Consider the following 24424-nt stretch of genomic DNA (forward strand, 5'->3'; position numbering starts at 1 on the left):
CTATAAAATAGCTATTGAAGGTTGTAGCCAGCGAAGTTTTAACAGCTAATTAGCCATTTGTGAATGACACTGATAGAATATCTATCCATATAGGTGACAATAACAGACTTTTTCGTCAAGTGAAAAGATGAGAGAATCGTGTAACCAATAAAGTGTTTGTCTATCCTGAACAAATCCTAATTTCCACCAGAACAATTTTATTTTAGGCTTCCTGTTATGTAGCTACCGAAGGTTGTAGCTAGCGAAGCTTTGTCTGTCCTGAACAAATCCTTGTGTTTTGACTGTGACAGGAATCAAACGAAGGGCCTATTGTTCTGTAGTCTGCACCTCTAACCACTATGCTATTTAACAAGGGGTAGTCAGTCTCTCACCCAGTCAGTCGCTCTTCTAGGCCAGCTCCTCTTATGCGGTCTGGCAATAACAGAAGCCTTTCCACATTCATCTCCTTTAGTTTGTTTGGTAGTTGGGTTTGACAGTAGACTCACTATCATATCTGTTTTGCTCTATTTAAAATGTGGAATATTGTGACTGCTTTTACATAGGCATTCAGATATTGTTTTTACTAAAAAATTTAACAATGGGATCAGATGTGAAAAGATCTGATGTGATTGGTCAATGTATAGAAAACAATATCATAATAGCCTGCCTGTGTAAACTCAGCCTGGTGTTGTGGTTTGTCTGTAAACCAACATGGCCTTCACCAAACCATCTCGACCAACATGGCTGCGTTTACACAGCCATCACAATTATTTTTTGACTGCCTTGATATGTACTGTATTTGAATTTTAATGTATTGTATTTTGTTAAGTTTTATTTGCCCATAATTACAGCCATAATAAGATGCATTATATAATTACAATCACCGAATATGGGGCATGTTTGGAAAGAACATTCATACTAAAATTGTCCAAACAGAAATGGACCAAATGTGCTCCCTGGAGAGATACAAAAAACCCAGATGATTCCTTTATGACCCCTTTCACCTTTGCATGAACCCTCTGCTATCTTCCATCATTAGGGAGTTGTGGTTTGAACCTGTTGACAGGACATTCCCCTGAGTCCCCACATGGCCGCCTTCTCATAACCCATCCCAAATGCTGCCCTATCCCCTGCTCTCTTGAAAATCAGGGAACTGTAAGGAGAATATGCTGTACTTGGGAATGCATCTCCAATCTACACATCTCTATGGCTCTTACCAAATAAGACCACAAAGTCTTCAACACTAATTTAATACAGGACTGAAAATGTGCCGTTGTGTCAGTCCAGGGTTAAGATATGAAGTATGAGGGTATGTCTCTTACTGGCTGTCTCGCTTTCTGTAGTGGGACATTACAAATGCAGATAATTGTCGCCATCTAGAGGCTAGGGGAGTTATAGTATTGTACCGCATTGCAAAATTCTCTAGGACGCTAAATCTCTTATTCCCAACGTTGCTTACACTGTGATACGCTGTGTTACTATGTATGTATATATATGCATATGTCCCATTTAACAGCATTGTATTCCTGTCATTTAAAGACACAATCCAATGGATTTCCTGGTGATACATAATGGATGTTGTATGAATGAACAAAGAGAGTGAATTGGTAAAAATACTATGTTCAGGGATAAGGTCAGAGCTAAGGTGTTGTCAAGGATCTCTGTGTTAAAGATTTTGATTAGTGTTTTACAGGTTAACAGTGTCCTGGGTCTCCCAGTGAAATAACACATTGCTGCCATCTGGTGGGTGATGTAAAGCACTGCAGGTCAGTGCAGCCGCTGTGAAGACCAAAGCACATTTTGAATGCATCATCCCACTTTTGTTTGGAATAAGACTAATCATTGATCTTACCTCAGGCTTAGCGCTTTCATTCATTTAACCAATTCACATAAGTTCGAGAGAGGAGAAAAGGACTCCTAGTATGGTCATTGTGTATGTGTGTATCATACATATTGAATAAATCTGTGTATCATATATTTTTAAATGTGTAGCATTTAGAAAACACATGGATTCCCGTCTGATTCAGTGGGGTCCTGAGTCCATATGGGCATTTGTTTCAAAAACATTGTTATTAAGAAGCAAATAAACATATGTGCAATTTACAGGCATACAATTCTAAATGATGCTGTATTATTTTATTATTTACAAATACAAAAAAGACACAGACTACAAGAAGAGAACTTGAAAACAAAAAAGAAACAAAAGATTAAAGCAATTAAGGGTCAGGCGCCTTTCTCAAGGGCACAATTGCATTGATTTGGGACAGAGACCATTTCTTCTGCCAGTTCCCTTTCTTTTTAAATCGCCTGGCCACAGGCTTAAACCAACAAACTTCCTCCACATGAACGTTATATTTGTCCACATACAGAATATGATTTTGAATCAGAAACCTTCCCACAAATTTGACAAGACAGGGTTATTTGTTCAATCCTAGCTCCCTCTGGGACAGCTGGATTTACACTATTGCCTCACCCCCCCAGTATTTTCTTCACTTGTCAGCATGAAGGTGTTTGAGAGAATGGTTCTGGCAAAAGACTAAAGCACCAGGTTCAGGGTTTTCTTGACCCTGTGCGGTTTGCTTATAGGCCAAGATATTTGTGGAAGATACAAGGCTGTTCGTGTGCACAAAGTGTATGAGCAGGAAATGTGATCAGCCCCATGTTCTACAAAACCGGCTGAACAAAATCCTCCACCACTGGCTGGATCTACCATGGGCCCAACCTGGAGCCCAGACAAGCAGATCTGCTCATGGGTCTAGAATCTCTCCTCCACATTATCAGCACGGAGCATCATTTTGTGATGGCTGAAATATGATTCCCCTAGATGTTTTTTTAGAAAATATTTTTTATGCAAATGCTTCACTTTTATACAATATTATTAATGGTGTGCAGCTATTAATGTATGTGTGTCCTAGGTAAATGACATTTCCCTTTTGGGGGATTAATATAGTACCATATCATTTCTTCTTCACATGATAAGAAAATTATTCAGGCTATCAATCTCATTAGATTTGACAAAATGTAGTGGTACATAACCGACTATATTCCCTATTTGCTGCTTTGGAGGGATGTTTTAGGTAAAGAGAAGGATGGATATATAATTGAAAAGAGTGGCCAGGTGGGATTATTTTTTATGTAATACTTATGCGAATATCACTGTTCGTAATGCTTATAGCTGGATGGGGTTAAATGCAACAGCAAAGAACACTTGAATGGTGAAGAAATATTCAAACATTGAAAATGGATCAATTGCTTAAACACTATCTTTCCATCTGCGATTTTGGATAGGTTTGTTTTACGCTCAAGTTTACGCTCGTATAATAGTCAGTGCGTTTTCGGTGGGTTGATGTGTCAGTCAGCGTCTCTGACGGGAGAAGTGGCGCATCTCACACAGCAGCAGTGAGGACTGTCTGGATATGAACGATTTGGCCTCTTTCCTGCAAGACAGATCTACCTCCTGTTTTCCCGCGGATTAATGCAATCGCGGTCGGTTGCATACAGGACAACGATGGGGATATGTATGGATAACACAGTATTATGATCAACGGAGACGCTCCTCCCGAAGGCGTATATTTGTTTTGTAGCCTTTGCCGAAATGAAGGGGGTGGAGAGTCCCCACAGAAACATTGGACTCTGGCCAAACACTACAGTCCTTAATTGAAGTTAAATCGTGGGTTTGCGTTGCGTCTAAAATAACTAAATTGAGTTGAGCGAATTTCGCTGGAGAAATGCATCTTGCTTGAAGACACCCCAGATATCGTTTGTCTGCTGCTGCCATGATAGGCAGCGGTCTCCTCTCGACCATGGCTTCGCCGGTTGGAGAAGAAGCAGATTGATTGGGACGTGGTCGCAGCAGAGAAACTGCTTATGTCGACTGTTATTATTAGTGATTAGGTCTAGCAAAATAATAAAATACAAGAACAAATATACATTAATTCAAGAAAAAGTCAGGTAAAATGTCTTCTCGTTCTGCGTTACCGTCTGGGAACGACAGGGGCACGGACCATGTAAGTGCAATTATTATCCCCATCATTTGAGTGTGCTTGTAGAAATGATGTATCATATTATATAAATATGGGTCATGGCATGGGGCATTGCATTCAAAATATTTTGGCTAATTTGTAGTTCCTATTGTATGGAGTGCATTTTGTTTGTTAGAAATATCAGCATGTTGCGATGGAAATGTAACATAGAAGGTGGGCCGTATCCTTGAACGTCTAAACAGCGAAAGAGCTGATGGCTATAGGCAAACAGCCCAGAATGAGTCTATCCGCATACATAACACTCAGTGGATATGCGCAGAAGCTTCACATTGAGAGCCATTGCCTCTCATTAAAGGCTGTGTAGATAGTGATGTCACATAGCCTAGGCTACTGCCTGTATTCCCTGGCCTTGTGTAGCCAAAACCTCTATGTGACTTGCACAGTTGCACCTTACAAGCGTTCGGAATAAAAATAGCGAGAAAACGTCCCTGTATAGTAAAATTTATTTTGAAATGACCTTTTTGGATTCATGCATATAATGTTGCGCACAATGCATTCTGCTGCGTATAGCGGACCCTGAACTGTGTAGCACTGGCCCATGCGCAAGGCTTTAGTCTCCACTGTAACCAGAAGTATTAGGGCCGGCAAAAGCAACAATGGAGGTTTGCATTAAACTGACCCTGAATGTGAGTGCGTGCGTGCGTGCATATGTATCTATGTTGTACTTCCCCACGTTAATGGAGATTGGTGGAAGTCCAGTGTTAATTTCAGCTCTCCAGTCGATTAGTAAAAATAAATATTCCTTTATTTACCAATAAACGATGAACAGAGAATAAACTAAAAACTAAAATATACAGTTGTGCTCAGAAGTTTGCATACCCTTGTTGAATTGGTAATATATGTACCATTTGTAAAGAAAACATGAGTGAGCAGGCAAAACACATCTTTTATTTCTTATGGGATTCACATTCAACTGTAGGTTAACAGAATGGCCCAATCATAAAACAAAACATGGCCTCTGTTCAAAAGTATACTGTGTATTGCCCCCTTTAGCATCAATGACAGCATGCAGTCTTTTGTAATAGTGGTCTATGAGGCCCCAAATTCTTGCAGGTGCTATAGCTGGCCATTTATCTTGGCAAAATGCCTCCAGGTCATGCAAAGTCGGTGGTGGTCTTGCATGAACCACACGTTTGAGATCTCCCCAGAGTGGCTTGAAAATATTAAGGTCAGGGGCCTGTGATGGCCACTCCAGAACCTTCAAATGTTTTCTGCTGTAACCACTGGAGGGTCAACTTGGCCTTGTGCTTAGGGTCATTGTCGTGCTGGAAAGTCCAAGAGCATCCCATGCGTAGCTTTCGTGCAGAAGAATGCAAATTGTCTGCCAGTATTTTCTGATAACATACTGCATTCATCTTGCCATAAATTTTCACTAGATTCCCCATGCCTTTAGAGCTCACACACCCCCAAAACATCAGTGAGCCACCACCATGCTTCACAGTGGGGATGGTATTCTGTTCACTATAGGCCTTGTTGACCCCTCTCCAAACAGCGCTTATGGTTGTGACCATAAAGTTCTGTTTTTGTCTCGTCACTCCAAATTACATTGTGCCAGAAGCTGTGAGGTGTGTCAAGATGTTGTTGGGCATATTGTAACCAGGCTTTTGTGTGGCACTGGCACAGTAAATACTTCTTTCTGGCAACTCAACCATGCAGCGCATTTTTGTTAAGTATTGTCTTATTGTCATTTCATATGATGACTATCCTTAAATAAAAGACAGTTTTTTTTGCATAATCAGTTATATTTTCAATGCCAAAATGTCACAATTTCTGCCAGGGTATGCAAACTTATGAGCACAACTGTATTCTACTAGACTCTTCTTAATTGGTGATGGGCATTCCTTGTCTATTTGGCAGGCTATTCCATTCACCTAAAAGAAATGTCTCGATTGGCTTCCAAGGACAAGCACATTTCCAAAGCCAAAAGTGTTGTAAACCAACCCTAATACTCTATTAAGCCCGCTAAAACACTTCTAGCAGGTGATCTAATGATTAGCACAGGTAAGTTGTTGCCTGTTTCAAAGTGAACTTCAGGATCTGACATAATTATAGCCTACTTGTGTCCCGTGTCGCTCGGTTGGAAGAACGTGGTGCTTGCAACCCCAGAATTTCCACAGGGATTGTAATGTGAGAAAGTATAAAAATACATTCTCCATCAACTGTACCTTTCTTTTGATTAGAGCGCTTGCTAAATGACTTGCAATGTTAATGTAGCCATAAAAAAACAGAAGTTTGTTTACGAACGACCCATTCCTCGTTAACATCTTGTTCAGCATAGAGGTTCTTTATTGTCATCTGTGACTGAGACTTTTGTTCATCCTTGGAAATCCTGACAGCTACACATACCAATGCACATTGAGTAAACCCATTGTGGCCAACAGAAATGACAAAACTGTATACACAGTCCCCCTTTTAAGGGCACAGATTGGAGAGATGAATTTAAAGTCTAAATATTAAGCAGCTATGTTTTGTATTAAACATTAGCTGTTTTGTTTTTTGGTAACACATACTTTGGATGCAATAACTGCCTGAAGTCTTTGACCCACTGACCCCAGTAGCTGATGGGTGTCATCTCTGATGATGCTCTGCCTGGCCTGTGCTGCAGCCATCTTCAGTTGTTGTTTGTTCTGCCTTAAGTCTCATCTTCAGATAAAACAAATTCAACTCGATTTAAATCTGGCAATTGACCTGCCCTGTCAAAGATATTTTCACTTTTGTGCCCTGAGACCTATAAAATGGCTATGGCTATGGCGTTGCCTTGCTGTATGACGAAGCACAGTTCCATGAGCTTGAAGTCATTTTCTTGTGCTTCATTCGCAAAATATATTTCTGTCGAGAATGAATTTTGTTGCTGCCGCAGACAGTTCCATCATCAGTGTGTGATGCCTGCTCCGCGTAGCACAGCCCTCTTCCGCTCTGGCGCTCCACCTCGTCGGTGTACTAAGAGCGATGGCAGCGACGCGCCCTGCAGGCACACCTGCTCCTCATTCACTCATTAGTGTGTGTGTATGTATGCCTTGTTAGCCCTGGTACCTCAAGGAGTGTTGGGTTTGCTGTTTGTCGACCATGTTGGCGCTGTCTTCTTCCTTTAACTTCCACAAGCTCTTGTAATCCTACTCTGAGTTGTTGTCGTTTTGCTTTTTGTTCTGCATTTGCCAATTCCAGTGGCAGCCACACATGTCCAAGCCATGACACCGTTTTCACTGTTTCACTTGTCCTCACTTAAGGAGTCTCCATGCTTTAATATTGGGCATTTTCCTTTTTTCTCCAAACTTTCCTCTTGCATTACTTTACTACATTCCATCCTTTGTATCATCTGTCCAAGATTGAGAGCATCATCTTTGTATTATCTTTCATAACCTGGCCATCTTGTTTTGAATGCTAACTTTTAGTTTGCAGCTTGCAGTGTAACCTGTGTAGTTCTGCTGGTGAAGTCTTCTCCTGATGGATTGGCTGACACATCCACAGTTACCTCCAGGACAGTTTTCCTTATCTGTCAAAATGAATTTATTATGAAGGACTATATGCTGACTTTATTTTTTATTTTATTTTTTACAAGGAACACATTTGAGCACAGCTAAATTGTTGAGGTACAGTTTTAATAGTCTCTAGTGCTGACAATTAACCACAGCAATTATGGACAATAACTGAGAGCTGAAAATATATTTGACATAAAAGGCTGTTGTAGGAGTCTCCAACCTCTTCATCAATAAGAACTACTTTAAAAAAGAAAATCGTCAGCTCTCTTTTTTGCATTTGGTTAGGCACATTATTCTCTTCCCTGCCAATATACCTGGGTTAATAAGCTACTCCAAAGTGGGCCCTATACAGTTTCTTTCCCAAATTCGGTTCTAAGTTGTTTTACATTTTTTGGGGTTCAAATATACTAATATTGCAAATACTCATACAGAAAATGATCACAACAAAAAAACAGAAAATATGAAAATTTCTAATTGAATAAATGTTTACACCAATAACCCATAATGACAAAGACATAAAAAAAGGTTTTAGAGATGTGTTCCAATAAAAAAAAAAACATGCATAACACGTCAGACCATTTATTCAGTACTTTGTAAAAATGCACATTTTATAGTCTTCTTGGTTATGCCATTACCAGCCTGGATTTGGGCAGTAACATTTTGTTTTTGTTTTGTCATCGTGGATTAATGTGTGTAAATTGATCCCAAAAACACACAAAACATGTAATGAATTATAAATTAAGTCAATAAAACAAAATGTGGAGAAAGTGAAGAGGTATGAATACTTTACAAATGCACTGTGTATTCCTACTGTATACACTGAATAAATAATAGAGAAGTGCGATATATGCATTTAGTACTTTGAAAAAGTGCATAAAGTAGTAAATGCAGGGGTACCAATAACTGTGACATGTTAATCAATAAAATGATTATTTCTTGATTATAATTTTTAACAATATATATTTATTTCAAAAGCATCTGGCACCCCTGATTTAAGTACTTTGTTCATTCAACATATGGCAGGATAGCAGAGTCGTCTCCTATAATGTTTGATGAGTTGGGAGAACATACTGGAGGGGATTTGAGACCATTCCCCCATACAGAAACTCTCCAGATTCTTCTGAGTCCTTGGTCCTCACTTAAGGACTATCTTTGTCAGCTCACCCAACAGGTTTTCAATGGGATTTAGGTCAGGGGACTATGATTGCCATTGCAAACGCTGATCCTATGGTCCGTGAACCATTTTCATGTGGACTTGGAGGTGTGCCTTGGATCTAACAACAACCCAGTTTCAGGCTACTGGCAGAGGCAGGTTTTATGAAACAGCATCTTAGCTGGAGGTTTGTGTCACTCTGATCAGGTCCTGGGCTGAATTTGGTGAAACGTCCTGTCCTATGTTAGATTGTCAGTTGTCTGGTATTTTATCCATCTATTAGACAGCGGAACAATGTGCTTCAAATAGCTTGCAAACTATTTTTTAACCCCTCTCAGGCTCATGGGCATGAGTAATCTTTCTTCTGAGGGCCTTGGATAGGACTTTTAATCTTGGCATGATGTGTTACTACACACCCATATGGTTAAGACCAAACCAGACCAAGTTCACTATCCTGTATGCATCCACTTTGCAGACTACTCTCTATTTTATATTTCCTTTATTGCTTTCTTTCTTTCTTTCTTTACTTTTTCATCTGATTTGAGGATGAAGCAAGCAGGCAGAAGATGTGAAATGAAAGAATGATGCATTATCTTGCATTTTATTAGTTTGGTACCTAGGCAGGGTACTAGGCTGATTGATTAAAGCTTAGGCAGTGGTTGGGGGGTACAGCCTTGAATTTCCCTTTAAAATGTACCATTACTTTTTACCCCAAATCCTCACAGTGAAAGACTAGCCCATACTGTAGCTCAGACAGACCTGTTCTTACTTAGAGCCAGTGGGGGTATTGGGGGGAATGCAGAGAGCAGGAGGACATGCTAAGGAGATGGAAGTGTGGCTCCTCAGGCCTAAAGACTGGCCAGGGACCACTGTGCCTGCATCTGTTCTCCTTTGGCTCTCTCTTTCTCTCTGTCTCTACTTCCTGTCTCACTCCCTCTCTGTCTCTACTTCCTGTCTCACTCCCTCTCTGTCTCTACTACCGGTCTCACTCCCTCTCTGTCTCTACTTCCGGTCTCACTCCCTCTCTGTCTCTACTACCAGTCTCACTCCCTCTCTGTCTCTACTACCGGTCTCACTCCCTCTCTGACTCTACTACCTGTCTCACTCCCTCTATGTCTCTACTTCCGGTCTCTCATATTCTCTCTGACTCTACTTCCGGTCTCACTCCCTCTCTGTCTCTACTTCCTGTCTCACACCCTCTCTGTCTCTACTTCCGGTCTCTCATATTCTCTCTGTTTCTACATCCTGTCTCGCTCCCTCTCAGTCTCTACTTCCTGTCTCACTCCCTCTCTGTCTCTTCTTCCGGTCTCACTCCCTCTCTGTCTCTACTACCGGTCTCACTCCCTCTCTGTCTCTACTTCCGGTCTCACTCCCTCTCTGACTCTACTACCTGTCTCACTCCCTCTATGTCTCTACTTCCGGTCTCTCATATTCTCTCTGACTCTACTTCCGGTCTCACTCCCTCTCTGTCTCTACTTCCTGTCTCACTCCCTCTCTGTCTCTACTTCCGGTCTCTCATATTCTCTCTGTTTCTACATCCTGTCTCGCTCCCTCTCAGTCTCTACTTCCTGTCTCACTCCCTCTCTGTCTCTTCTTCCGGTCTCACTCCCTCTCTGTCTCTACTACCGGTCTCACTCCCTCTCTGTCTCTACTTCCGGTCTCACTCCCTCTCTGTCTCTACTACCAGTCTCACTCCCTCTCTGTCTCTACTTCCGGTCTCACTCCCTCTCTGACTCTACTACCGGTCTCACTCCCTCTATGTCTCTACTACCAGTCTCACTCCCTCTCTGACTCTACTTCCGGTCTCACTCCCTCTCTGTCTCTACTTCCTGTCTCACTCCCTCTCTGTCTCTACTTCCGGTCTCTCATATTCTCTTTGTTTCTACATCCTGTCTCGCTCCCTCTCAGTCTCTACTTCCTGTCACTATCTTTCTCTCTGTCTTTACTTCCTGTCTCGCTCCCTCTCATTCTCTACTCACTGTCTCTGTTGTCCTGCTTCTCTTTTTTTCTCATTTTATTTTTTCTGTCTCATCTCATTCCCTCGCTCCCTCTTTTGGTCATGTGATATGACATCACACATCAAACACATAAATCTTTGTTCATATAGAAGGTAATTGTTTTTCATGCTCTGCAGCCTGCCTGGGAAAACAATGCTTCTTTAGACTTGATCTTCGCAGCACCTCGTACTGAACCTGTTGAAATTATATCGGTTGAAATTATAATTATTTAAATATCTTAAAAAGTCTGTACTAGATGAAGCATGCCTCTTGCAATTAATGCTAACCTTGCCCAAATGGCACACCAGACAGAGAAAAAAACAAAGGTTTGATGTACGCTATCTCAGTATTTGAAGGGCAAATTCTGACACCCATGATCTTTTCACCTTCTCTGAGTGTTTTACATTGACATCATGTGACTAGTTTAGTTCATAGAGGGATCCTTTTGTCGCAGGTCTCAAACAGATTCTGACATTCCAAAACTGGTAGAAGATGCCTAGTGAAAAGTAGGATTTATTTATCATGAGATATTTTCATGTTCATCAACCTCTGTTACCTAGAAATATATGCTCTAATCCAGGGGTCTGTCATGGAATATAAAGCTTTATCCAATGCAAGTTTATTAACAATGGCATTGCCAAACCGCAATTCATCTGCCAAGGTTCTCAAGTGACTAATGTAAACAGGGTATTGGAATTCATAGGCTTTGCGTAGGTGTGCTGGCGATAACCAACCTCGCTCTGCCCCCCCCCCCAGCATGTGTCCCTGGCTGCCAGCCGTTCAGACAAGGGAACCAGCCTATCAAGCCGCTCGCTGGGTGCCCGCTGTAGAAACTCCATTGCCTCATGCTCAGATGAGACACCACACATTGGCAACTACCGCCTGCTCAAGACCATTGGCAAGGGCAACTTTGCCAAGGTCAAGCTGGCCCGCCATATCCTGACTGGCAAAGAGGTGAGGATGGGGAATGGGGTGGGTAATAATGGGTGGGGAATGGGGGGTGGAATGATGGATGGGGAATAGGGTGGGGAATGATGGGTGGGGAATGATGGGTGGGGAATGAGGTGGGGAATGGGGTGATATATGTATCAGTATAATGCTAGGATAGAGGGTTATGGAGGGTTATGTATTTCTAGGATATATGTATCAGTATAATGCTAGGATAGAGGGTTAGGGAGGGTTATGGATTTCTAGGATATATGTATCAGTATAATGCTAGGATAGAGGGTTAGGGAGGGTTATGGATTTCTAGGATATATGTATCAGTATAATGCTAGGATAGAGGGTTAGGGAGGGTTATGTATTTCTAGGATATATGTATCAGTATAATGCTAGGATAGAGGGTTAGGGAGGGTTATGTATTTCTCGGATATATGTATCAGTATAATGCTAGGATAGAGGGTTAGGGAGGGTTATGTATTTCCTGGATATATGTATCAGTATAATGCTAGGATAGAGGGTTAGGGAGGGCTATGTATTTCTAGGATATATGTATCAGTATAATGCTAGGATAGAGGGTTAGGGAGGGTTATGTATTTCTAGGATATATGTATCAGTATAATGCTAGGATAGAGGGTTAGGGAGGGTTATGTATTTCTAGGATATATGTATCAGTATAATGCTTTGAGATGGTTATGTGTACTGAACTGGAATTTGGTAATGGCAAAGTTAGCTGGGAGGGTGGAAGAAAGCAATGTTTACAACTGGACTGTTAGTGCATAAACGTTGTGTTTCTATTCCTCTGACCCTACATTCTTATTATGTCTCCTTCAGGTTGCAATTAAAATTATTGACAAAACTCAGTTGAATCCAACCAGCCTACAAAAGGTAAGTTATTTGGTTCTTAATTAATTTGTGCTTAGTTATAATGAACATTGCGTTAATAAACATATAAACATACAACAATAAATGCTTGATAAACCTCAGTGTATACAGACTTCACACAGTGTCAATGCCACCTTTGAGTGAGATTATTTAATGACAAAGTTACTAATGGGAAGAGCTTGAACTTGCTGTAGGAAAAACTACTGTCTTCAGTTGATGAGAAACAGGGAAAGAGCGATGAAGAGTGAGACTGAGTGAGGGGAAGAGACTCTGAGAGAGATGGGGAGAGAGGCTCAGAGAGGGAGAAAGAGACTGAGAGATGGAGGCTCTGAGAGAGATGGGGAGAGAGGCTGAGAGAGGGGGAAAGAGACTGAGAGATGGAGGCTCTGAGAGAGATGGGGAGAGAGGCTCAGAGAGGGGGAGACTGAGAAAGGGGGAGACTGAGAGAGGGGTAGATAGAGATGGAGAGAGCTATGATACTGTTTAACAGGTGGTCTGGATGAAAGAATATCTGGATGACTAGATGGAAGAACTGGATGACAAATTGACTGTATGTTCAGGTGAATGGTTTGCTGGATTATTGGATAATGAGATGGACAGGATGACTAAGTGACCGCTTGGCTGGATGAATGGATGACTGAATGACTTGCTGATTAGATACATTGATGAATGACGGTCTAAATGACTGAATGGCTGAATGAACAGATAATTGAACGTCTTGTTGACTTTATTGGTTGATGACTGGTTGACTGCCTCACTGAATTCATTGATGACTGGATGACTGCCTGACTGAATTCATTGATGACTGGATGACTGCCTGACTGAATTTATTGATGACTGGATGACTGGATGACCGAATTCATTGATGACTGGATGACTGGCTGACTGAATTCACTGATGACTGGATGACTGGCTGACTGAATTCATTGATGATGGGATTAGAGAGATGGAGGTGACCTCTGATTCTGCTTATCAGTACCCTTGATGCCTCTCACTCCATCTTTCTCTCTGTCCCTCTCTTTTTCTCTCCATCTTTCTCTCTGTCCCTCTCTTTTTCTCTCCGTCTTTCTCTCTGTCCCTCTCTTTTTCTCTCCATCTTTCTCTCTGTCCCTCTCTTTTTCATTCCATCTTTCTCTCTGTCCCTCTCTTTTTCATTCCATCTTTCTCTCTGTCCCTCTCTTTTTCATTCCATCTTTCTCTCTGTCCCTCTCTTTTTCACTCCATCTTTCTCTCTGTCCCTCACTTTTTCTCTCATTCTGACTCATCTTCTGATTGAGACTATGTTAGCTTTGCAGCAACATTTTTACTACTACTAATTCATCTGCTTTTAAATGTTTGATAGTAAATAAAGTATCTACAGTGTGCAATGGAAAACAGAACCAGTATTTGAGGTTGTGCATGAATCTTGTTGTGAATGCAGCCATTTTGTTTTGTGGTAGGAGTGAGTTGCAAGGATTTCTTTGGAAATGCTAAGATGTGTCACAGGGGCTGTGATGTTCACAACACAAGGGTAAAGCCTGAATGATGGACTCTTGGGTATTAACAGAACTAGAATGCTGGACAATCAAGCTTGTTGTTCTTGTGCATCACATGCAAATTTCTGGATTCTATTACCAACCCCCCACCCAGTTATTTTCATCATATGGATTTTCCTTTGGACACCAAACCCCTCACCAGTGTGACTGACCAATGAGCTTTCATGTCATTTAAAAAATGGTAAAATCTGGTGAGTTTCACAAGCCATTGAATACCTGTAGTTTTCCAACTCATGAACAATTTTAGAAAAAGTCTCAGTGGCCTTTTCCTTGCAAGTTGAAATATTGAAAACAGTTTTCAATAATTTTGTGAACAAAATGGTTTTTCTCAGAGCAATTGTGTAAGTATAACATTTTGTATAAAAGAGTGTCCCTATTTTCTCAGCATTGAATTTACCTCAGTATTTGAAATCTTTATTTGATAGTCAAACATAGTAATCCTTTCAAATGTGTCAATCATTTTTGATCACTCTTTATGCCAAGTTTGAAAAAACAAAAAAATATATTCTATGCCCTTGGTTGGTTCTGGCCTAGGATGGTCCAGCTGCCTCAAATGTCCGCTGTAGCATGGGTTCAAAACCAGCCAACTGTGCTTTCAGCAAAAGCTCTGTCTTCTTTGTTTTACACTATCAATAAAGCGTAAATGCCTGACAAATCTTTAGTAAGGACATTCCGTACTGTCATCTCCTCAATGGATAAAGTAACTCTTATAAACACTTGTTCATAAAGACGGCCAACCGGCATCAATGTATTCAGTTACTATTCCATTGAACATTAGAATGGGCAAAACAAGTGACCTTGCAACTTTGGGAATGGTATGATGAAATGATGATGGCAGGCAAACAAGTTCCTTCTTCACAAAAATTGCCTTTCCTGCTTGTCTTTTCAAGCATGATAGTGTCTAGGTATAACCAAGAATTGCGTGACTAACCAAAAACGTCCAATCAGAGGAAGTCCTGTGGCCGAGAACAGCTTGTTGAGAAGAAAGGTCAAAGTAGAATAGCTTGAATTATGGAAGCCAACAGGCTTTCTGCTTTGGTTTCCTCGATTAGCCTATGCTGTCCCAAGAGCTACACTGAATAACTTTAAGTCTTTAAGAAGGATGTGATGGAGCTGGATTTGCTGCATGAAAGTAATGCTGTCCAATCTACAGCAGCTGCGTGATTCCATCTCGTCATCACTGAATGCCTGCGGATCCTTTCTGACATCTTGTAGCATCTCTGCCCTGTAGAATCCTGGCTTTTCTGGAGGCAAAGGGGCTGACCTGACACCAGACCGTTGTACCTGAAAAACTGGTCATTTAGTGATCTATTCAACAAATAACTTGGTAGAACGCTTTTCATAATGACACAATTATCACTAAAACTTTATTTCTCTTCATGCCATACCAGAAGTCATCTGTGGAACTGCAAAGCATGTCAGTAACACATTTAACCAAACAGAGTATCATTGTTGATACTGTCATCACGTAGGCTAGTGTTTCCCAATCCTGGTCCTGGGGTTTCCAAGGGGTGCTCATTTCTGTTTTGGACCTAGCACTCACACACCTGGTTAAAATGTTGGTGTGAGTAACCAGGTGTGTGAGTGGTTGGGCAACATTTTAACCAGGTGTGTGAGTGCTTGGGCAACATTTTAACCAGGTGTGTGAGTGGTTGGGCAACATTTTAACCAGGTGTGTGAGTGCTTGGGCAACATTTTAACCAGGTGTGTGAGTGCTTGGGCAACATTTTAACCAGGTGTGTGAGTGCTTGGGCAACATTTTAACCAGACATGGTTAGGCAACCCTAAACCCTAACCGGGCTGGGAGGGCTGAAACACTTCTGGTTTTCTTCCTGTCCAAATCAGGGTCTGTACTGAGACCTCAGACACCAGATGAGTGCTATTTGCTGACAGGTGACATTGTTTTGTCCCCCCCAGGACTGAAGTTACCTACTGCTGTATGTATGCTCGTTCTGGCCCAACCCATCAGAACAGTCAGAATTTGTTTGCATTCTACAACTTGTATAGGAAGGAGGCAAATCCAAATTCATCATGGAGAAAAAACATCAGTTTAGTCAGAGCGTTTTGGTCAGGTAGCCAGACAAACTGTTTTGATCTCTTTTACCTTATATTTTTTAATTAGGATATTTTGGATAATCATCTTTCATCTGAGCACTGCGTAGGTTCAAACACACGACGGCTTTGTCTTTGCCCTGAGTTGTTTTTTCTTATATGGTGTGTCTTTTCAGGGTCTGTGATCATAGGCCTATGCCCTCCCTTCATTATCTCACTTATCTCCTATTGGGTGGCACTACAGTCGGCGCCACTGATTGGATGACTCTGTCAGACTATACAATGCAATTTGGCCATTGTCAGATCCAATACCTACTATCTATCGGATTGGGCATCGATTGACTAGAGATGGCTGGGATTGGCTAGCAACAGGGAGAATGCTCTATAATTGGCCGGTGATTATAACAGACTACTTTACATACCCGTGGGCTAGAGAAAATCCTCAGTACAGAAGACATGAAAGAGCCCATATTAGCATAATCTGGCCTGTTACGCATGAAGAAGAAAGGGTTAGAGGGAAATGGAGAGTTGGAGGAGGCTAAGGGACAGAGGAGAGAAAGGGATGAGAGAAAGGAATTAGCGTTATTGCCATCTAGAGATGGTCAGGACTGTGTCAATTATTAAAATGCCATGTTTTAACAGATGGGTATACAACTCACAAAAAATAAATATGTTAATTAATTCTATACTGCATATCGATGGTTTGATAGTAGGTCAGATAGTGGATTGTGGGAGCAAATGGGCTGAGGCGTTTTTGGTCAGTGGAATTCTGGGATTTCTGGATGATGACGATGAGTATGTGAGCATCATCCTATCCCATGATTCCCTCTGGCACAGCTGGAGGAGTGGGGAAGGGCCTAGTCTTAATACCGGGGTCGCTATGGCAACAGTGACGTTGGCCATTGCCAGAGAAAAAGGAAGGGGTTGACTGAAGGAGCAGGAAACAGAGGGAAAGAGACATATAGAAAGAGGGGGAGGAATGAGGAAAGTGGATAGAAAAGCCTACCGTGCCATCTTTCTGCCTAGTCCCGTGATTACGTGGGGGAATGTAGCTTAATTCAAACGATGGCCTTATGTTAAGGGACCTGTATGTATTGCAAACTAGATGAGCCAGATGGTTGATTCAAATGGAACCTCCTGCTTTATGACAGAGCATTTATAATGATTTCCTCCAATAATTGTAAGCCTACAGCAGTATGACTTGAAAATGCATCAAATGTTGAAATGACACATTGCTGTGGCATCTCAGGGAGACTGGGGACAATTTTAGCAGAGGGCATATGTAACAACTTGAATTTTTACAAACAAATGAGCACGAGTAATGAAACTCACCCAGTTCATGAGTCTTTATGGGTCCCATGTAGCTCGCCTGGCAGAGCATTGTGTTTGCAAGGGTTTGGGAATACATTCCCATGTGAATCTAGTACTTAGTACCTAGTATTTATCTAGTGAATCTAAGTATTTATGGATGCACTACTGTCCCTCTGGATAAGAACGCCGGCTAAATGATTTCAATATAAATGTCTTTCTCTAATGAAAGTGGCCATTGAGGGTTATCAGGGTCAACGGTTTTAAATTATTTCATACCCTGTGAATATTGAGATACAACTTGTATAGGAGGGAGGCATATCCAAATTCATCTTTTTTCTTGGGTGCTCTGTGTTGTTTATTGTGTTGTTTTTTGTGTGGTTTATTGTGGCTGTGACAACAACTGTGGTCCTGAGGCAGGGGAGTGGACATGACTGTGGTCCTGAGGCAGGGGAGAGGCCATGAATGTGGTCCTGAGGCAGGGGAGAGGCCATGATTGTGGTCCTGAGGCAGGGGAGAGACCAAGACTCTGGTCCTGAGGCAGGGCCTGCCCAGTTTTTCTAGCAGACCAGTATAATGATTGTGGAGACCAGAGTGCCACCCTGGGTTATCATGTAATGATACAAGCAAAATAAAAAGTGGGACTTGTAGATAAGCTTGTACCATTGAGTCTGGCTTCATAAGCACAGTAAGGGCCAGTTGATGACGGATGGAATTGTGATAAACCAGGATCCATGGGCAGGATCCATGTTTTCACCAGAGCGTGTTCTGCAGTGTGGGGAAAGGATGCTTTGTTGTGAAGTAACAAACCAATTCTCGAATTGATTTCATACTGGAGGTGGCTGATGTGGGTATGGAGAGTGAGCAATCCAACGAAATACCAATATAATTAGAGTTAACAACATAGTCTTACTCAGATCCATCAAAGGTAAGAATTTTTTTGGGGCAGGCAGATAGAGGTCATTTCTGATTGAAGAGCATGCATTTTGTTTTATTGGTGGTGAGAAGAACCCTTTAAAGTTTTCCATAATATAGTTTGAGCATCTAAACCTTCCTATCAATAAAGACACAAACTTGTCAGTCCTCAAGATTAACATGAACTCCAGCACTTTGGCAGTTGCTCAGTTTTGTGCCATGTCACACAAGCTCTTCATCACTATATTGTAATTCAGAGAATAATTTTCTGCCCATGTAACTAAACAACTAGATAACAAATGTGCATTAACCAATTATCACAAAGAACCTTGTTAATGACTCTGTTAATGATTTGTACTCTCACTATGTTTGAATAATTGAATTTAGCAGTTGCATACATGATTGTGTACATAAGACAACAGTACAGGACAAATCTGCCCAGAAGAGTATATTATTATAATAAGAAGAAATAGTATGAGTTTCTAGTGAACCTCTTAACCTTTAGAATGATCCTGCGCTAATTATCCAAATTATGGATAATTATAAAATAAGTGCATTTAACAGTAAGTTATTATAGATAATTACATTTATTGGACAGATAACATAAAATAACCTTTGGGTTCTGTTAAATAAATGAGTGGCACCTTAAGATAATGCAATTCTGAGAAACCTAATGGATTTACACAAATATTGGTTATGAACATAGAAATACTTGGCACACATTCATAGTTTTCAAAAAGAAGTTAATTTATGTATACATTTGTATGTGTTGTATTTGATAGTGTCAAACAGTCACAAATGCCCTAGAAACAGGAGAGTTGTACAATATTGTAGTCTGATTGTGTTAAATACACAAGGATAAATTGTTTGAATGATTAGGAGACAGATTTATGTTTCTCATATATTATAAAAATATTTCTGGCATGGTTCAAGTGTTTAAATGTGTTACAACTGCCCCTGATCTCCCCTAATCTCAGACAGAGACACATTTATATGTTCTATATTTGTATTATATTCCCATCTAACACACATATACTTCTGCCTTTCACAGCTCTTTCGAGAAGTTCGGATTATGAAAGGTTTAAATCACCCAAACATAGGTAAGAGTCTGCATTAATAATATGTTATTTATAAGGGTGTGTATTCTCTATAACTGAAGGAGTCAGGACAGGATGTTTTATAATTGTAATGTCATGTAGATAAAAAAAAAAAACACACAGCACTACACTAGACCAGGGTCCTGTATTTAGCAGGCAGAGAAGGTGATGTGGGATTTTGTATGTTTATAATACTTTGTATGTCTGTTTATTATGTTAAGCATTTTATTTTTTATTTGTAAAATGGTTTTGTTTGTGCCTACTGCAGTGCAGCTGTTCGAGGTGATTGAGACGGATAAGACCCTTTACCTAATCATGGAGTATGCCAGTGGAGGTGGGTGCTCTGTAATCTGTGTCAATATTAGACCTGGCTACTGGATCTCTGGAACGGCGGATTAGCTTGTGCTTGATTGACAGGAGGGAAAAGTATGACCAGACCGAGGCCACTGGCTAAAAGTCATACCTGAATACAAAGATCAAATGTTAGGTACCTTACTGTATATGTATATAAACTAAAGATAATGTTGCACATTTTACAATTGTTCTTTTACAATGTATTTAATGAATGTGTGTTGGGGTGGTGGTGGGGGGGGGGGGGTTATGGGTAATCTGGTGAGTTAAATCTGTGATTATATTAGGATTAAGGTTGACCGATGTCTAGAACAACACAGTGTCCCATCATCCTGTCTAGAGACGGGGTGTAGACGATAGCACTGTGCGTTGTCATTTCCCCAGAGGGTCACACACAGGGGATTGTACATCATCTGGGCATTATGTGCCACAAAAGTTCATGTGTATGTTTTGCTGCCACTTCCATCCACCTGTTTGTAATTAAATCTTTGTGATTCATCCAACCTGTGCACCACACGGAACACATTGTAACGGACTCTGCAGTGTCACACTGTCGGGGCAGCGTCGCCTTACATTGAAAATGAACGTGCTTCCTGGTCGACTGAAAGGCAATGCTGCGGTGTGATCAAGCCATTAGGGGCTACCAAAAGTATTTTATCTCCATCCTTGTTTTAAAAATGTTTTCTAAATTAGATTTGTACTTTAGCAATCAGCTGAGCCCTAAATCAAAAAGAAACAATTGCTGACTTGGTGGAATAGAAAAAGCACAGGACGGACAACTGCCTGTTTGGCAGGTTGACAGAGTTCACTTTAAGATTGTAATAATTGGTTATACGCCTGTTAGTTTTTGGCCTGAAACAGTTTTTATTTGTGTTATAAAAAAAGACTATAATTGATAATTTTCTGAGGCAAGCAAACATCAAAAACTACTAAAGTTTGACTGGTGGGAAAATAAACAACAGCGCAAATAAAGTATCAGTTTCTTATTTCATATTTGTCCCTTTAGATTCCAACAACTAAATACATACGAAGCAGTCACGGATAAAAAAATAATAGAAACAGGTTTCTTACACCAACATGAATTCTACAGTTATCTTCTGGCTTAACAGGAGCCTCTGAGTGTAAACCTCGACATAACTAAAACAATACAGTTAAAGCCAGAAAAATGGGTGACTGAAACAACTGATATAATCACAGTTTACACAGACAGAAGTGTGGAACCTCTACAAGCTACAAGTCCCTAGCTCTGCGTAACCACGTACGCTCACAATTTATTTGATCATTTGGATTTTTACAACTTGATCAGCAAACGGGAAACATGCCATTAATTTAATGTGCCGATTCTGTGGGCCTAATCTTATTCAACACTTTGAATCTGGTCCCCTCAGGGCCAACATTTAACTTGCACCAAGCAATCCTCTAGGACACAGGTGTCAAACCAATTCCACTGTGTATGCTGGTTTTAGTTTTTTCTTTTAAGTTGTTTCCCAGTTCAGGCCTAAACATCCAGGTGAGGGTAGAATTTAACCAATTAGTGACCTTATTAATCAAGTAAAAGGTGAGAGAGAAAACCTTCAGACACTCGGGCCTCCTTGGAACCGGTTCGACAACTGTACTCTAGAACAATGCACAATATACAGGTTACCTGTTCACCCACCTTTCTGGTTCTGGTTCTTGTTAATAGTCTAACTAGCATAGACACTGTGAGGCTCAGGCAAATGGGGAATAGGCCGTGATAAACGGACATATTTTGGCAGTGTGAGTCCAGTTCAAATTCATGTTTGTAGCGTTGATAGACAACGACTGTCCCTCACCGTCAAAATTGACTTTACCTTGTCCAATGTGAGCTACTGTGATGAATCAGGGCCTTAATCACATACAGTATTGGATATCACAAAATCGGTAGAACAAAGGGGTTAAAAAAAAATCATATAGAATATCATGGTTGTACACCATGTGAAATACAAATGAGGAGAATGTAAATGGAACCAGGAAAGTATTTACATTTTGCTTGACGATTGAAATGAAGTATCACTTTAACCACTCCTTTTTTACAGGTGAAGTTTTTGACTACCTCGTGTCTCATGGGAGAATGAAGGAGATTGAAGCCAGAGCCAAATTTCGACAGGTATGACAACCAGGGTGCCTTCAACACTCCATGTCTGCTTCTCTGTCAGTGTCTGTACAGTATGTCTGTGTGTCTAGTTTTCTGTCTGTCTTTTGGTCTTTCTGTCTTCTAACCTGTCACACTGTCCTCTAGATCGTGTCTGCTGTCCACTACTGCCACATGAAGAACATTGTCCACCGAGACTTGAAGGTAAGAATGCAGAATTTTTTATTGAGCTATAGTGTTGAGTGCTGGCCATTATTATTTCACTTCTTCCATAAGGACATTTTAAAATGCACATTGCTGTGAGATGGTTCGGCCTAAGAGGGTGCAACCTTGCGTGATATTAAACAACCACAACCTCTTATGCAGTGTCCTTCTAATTGGCCACATGGTGTCACAATACCAGGCCATTATTGTTCTTCACGATTGCTAACAAAACTGGTTTGATCAACAAAATACACCATACCTTTGCAAAGTTTTAGGAATTTAGGAATGTGTTAGCAGTTGTGAAAAACTGCAAAATTGCATGTGTTGAAAGGTACAGTATATGGTCTGCTTACAGTTAAGCCCAAATGACATAAACAAGTGACAAAACACGGTAACACATTGTGCTGGAGATACAAATGAATAATAACTATTTCCGTTTTTTTTTAAATTTTTACGAAAAATCCACAGTATGAGAGTTTGGTATGCAGTCCTTTCACCACGAAGTGTATGGCCGTGTTATTCAGTTCAAATAACAGCAACATCAAAGCAACATGGCAGTGTCAAATTCCTCCTTTCAGAAAGTAGGCTACAGCCTTGCTATCAAGTCCAAAACATCCACTCCAAACTATGGAATAGAATTTAATATGGAATACAACTATGGTTGAATGATCTTCGCGACACAAGCTCTCTTTTATGACTTGAGAGAGATGTCTTGTAATTCTTCACTAACGTTGTGGACGACAGATGAGTGCAGCTGCCTTATTTCATGCCGAGGGAGGGAGTGTTCATCAGGCTTGTTTCTTTTCAAGCAATCTCTTTACAAATGAGAGTGAGTCGAACACATTGTCCATGGTGACATTCCTCTTGCCACCATAAGAATACAGAAGCCTCCAACAATCAATCACCTGCTTCCTCCTCAGTGTGCACAATCTCCTGGTCGTGTCATTCTAAATTACGCACACTCGATGTGTAGACCAAGCTCATTGACTGACACGACTACTTGGTCGTGCTTGGGGTTTTATGATGTGAGAATCAGGCATGCATGTTTTAATAGATGTGAAATATATAGTTGAGTGGATGCGGGTGTTGTATTGGATATTCCCTGAACACAGGCACAGAGAGGCAGATGGTGTGAGTACTCTCCACTTCTCCTCCTACACATTATCCCTCTTTCCCTCCATACCTCTCCCATTCTCTCCTCATCCCTCTGTCTCTCTCCTCCCTCTCTCCTCAGTTCCCGAAAGGTCTGTGGTTCTAATGTGGTTCTGTCCCCTGACCCTGATGAACTCCTCCTCCCCCCGTAACTTTCCTCCGTGTTGTTGCTGTAAATAAGAAATGGATCTCAAAACAAATTGGCTGGTTTAATGACGGTAAAAAACGAATCCTTAATCCTAACTCCTCTCTCCGCTTGCTCTTCCAGGCCGAGAACCTCCTGCTGGACGCCGACGCCAACATCAAGATTGCCGACTTTGGCTTCAGCAACGAGTTCACGCTGGGCAACAAGCTGGACACGTTCTGTGGCTCCCCGCCCTACGCCGCCCCGGAGCTGTTCCAGGGGAAGAAGTACGACGGGCCCGAGGTGGACGTCTGGAGCCTGGGGGTCATCCTCTACACACTGGTGTCAGGTTCCCTGCCCTTCGACGGCCAAAACCTCAAGGTGTGTGATGTATTCGGGGAGTGTAATAAGGTGTGGTGTTGCCGGCGCGCGGGGGCATGGATTCTGCAAGACCCCTGAAGGTGTCCTGTGGTATCTTTCACTAAGACATTTGTTAACAAAACGTAATGCAACAAATGCTTTTCATCCTCTGCTCCACTCCAATTCGCTCACAAGAGGAGGTGAATGTATGTATGTGCATCTGATAATTGGAAAACTCCAAAGAATATTTTATTGTAGGGATTAGAGTGCCTTCACTCGTTTAATGTGTTTTTGACAGTTTCAGTTTCGATGGGTGAACTTGACATCTTGTGTAATGTGTGCTGTGCAACATGCTTTTGCTCTGTGTTTGACCATGTTTGGTATTTTGTGTGCACTTAAAACAGTTAATGTTACTAGCCACAGAAACTGTGTTCGCGCGCCCAGAGGAGGAAGTATTTTATGACCTTTTACATGTCCACTGACTAATCTTAATGCTTAACCTCTGACCTTTTGACTGTCATCTTCATTGTCCCTTACAGGAGCTACGTGAACGTGTCCTTAGGGGAAAGTACCGCGTGCCCTTCTACATGTCCACAGACTGCGAAGGGATCCTACGCCGGTTCCTGGTGCTCAACCCTACCAAGCGATGCACTCTAGATGTAAGGATGAACAACCGCCTAACACCAATCACTGACTCTAATTAGGTATAAGAACAGCCCAATATTGACTGTGCTGGTT

At 41.2% G+C, this 24424-nt stretch overlaps 1 protein-coding gene across 4 annotated transcripts in view; it reads left to right on the forward strand.

Annotated features, from left to right (window-relative positions):
- Window positions 1–3214: 3214 nt before the first annotated feature.
- Window positions 3215–24424, forward strand: part of mark4a (MAP/microtubule affinity-regulating kinase 4a) — a 43684-nt gene continuing 22474 nt past the window's right edge. For 3 of the 4 annotated variants that reach the window (XM_020047749.3, XM_010865639.4, XM_010865640.4), the window contains exons 1-9: window positions 3215–3986; window positions 11408–11605; window positions 12425–12478; window positions 19337–19385; window positions 19651–19716; window positions 21791–21861; window positions 21994–22050; window positions 23471–23707; window positions 24226–24345. In XM_020047749.3, the coding sequence (XP_019903308.2) occupies window positions 3936–3986; window positions 11408–11605; window positions 12425–12478; window positions 19337–19385; window positions 19651–19716; window positions 21791–21861; window positions 21994–22050; window positions 23471–23707; window positions 24226–24345 (903 nt within the window). In that variant the 5' untranslated portion in view covers window positions 3215–3935. The remainder of the gene's footprint in view (window positions 3987–11407; window positions 11606–12424; window positions 12479–19336; window positions 19386–19650; window positions 19717–21790; window positions 21862–21993; window positions 22051–23470; window positions 23708–24225; window positions 24346–24424) is intronic. The other variant, XM_010865638.4, reaches the window with a different exon arrangement.

This window comes from Esox lucius, chromosome 7 (genome assembly GCF_011004845.1).
Source record: "Esox lucius isolate fEsoLuc1 chromosome 7, fEsoLuc1.pri, whole genome shotgun sequence".
NCBI classification, from domain to species: domain Eukaryota; kingdom Metazoa; phylum Chordata; class Actinopteri; order Esociformes; family Esocidae; genus Esox; species Esox lucius.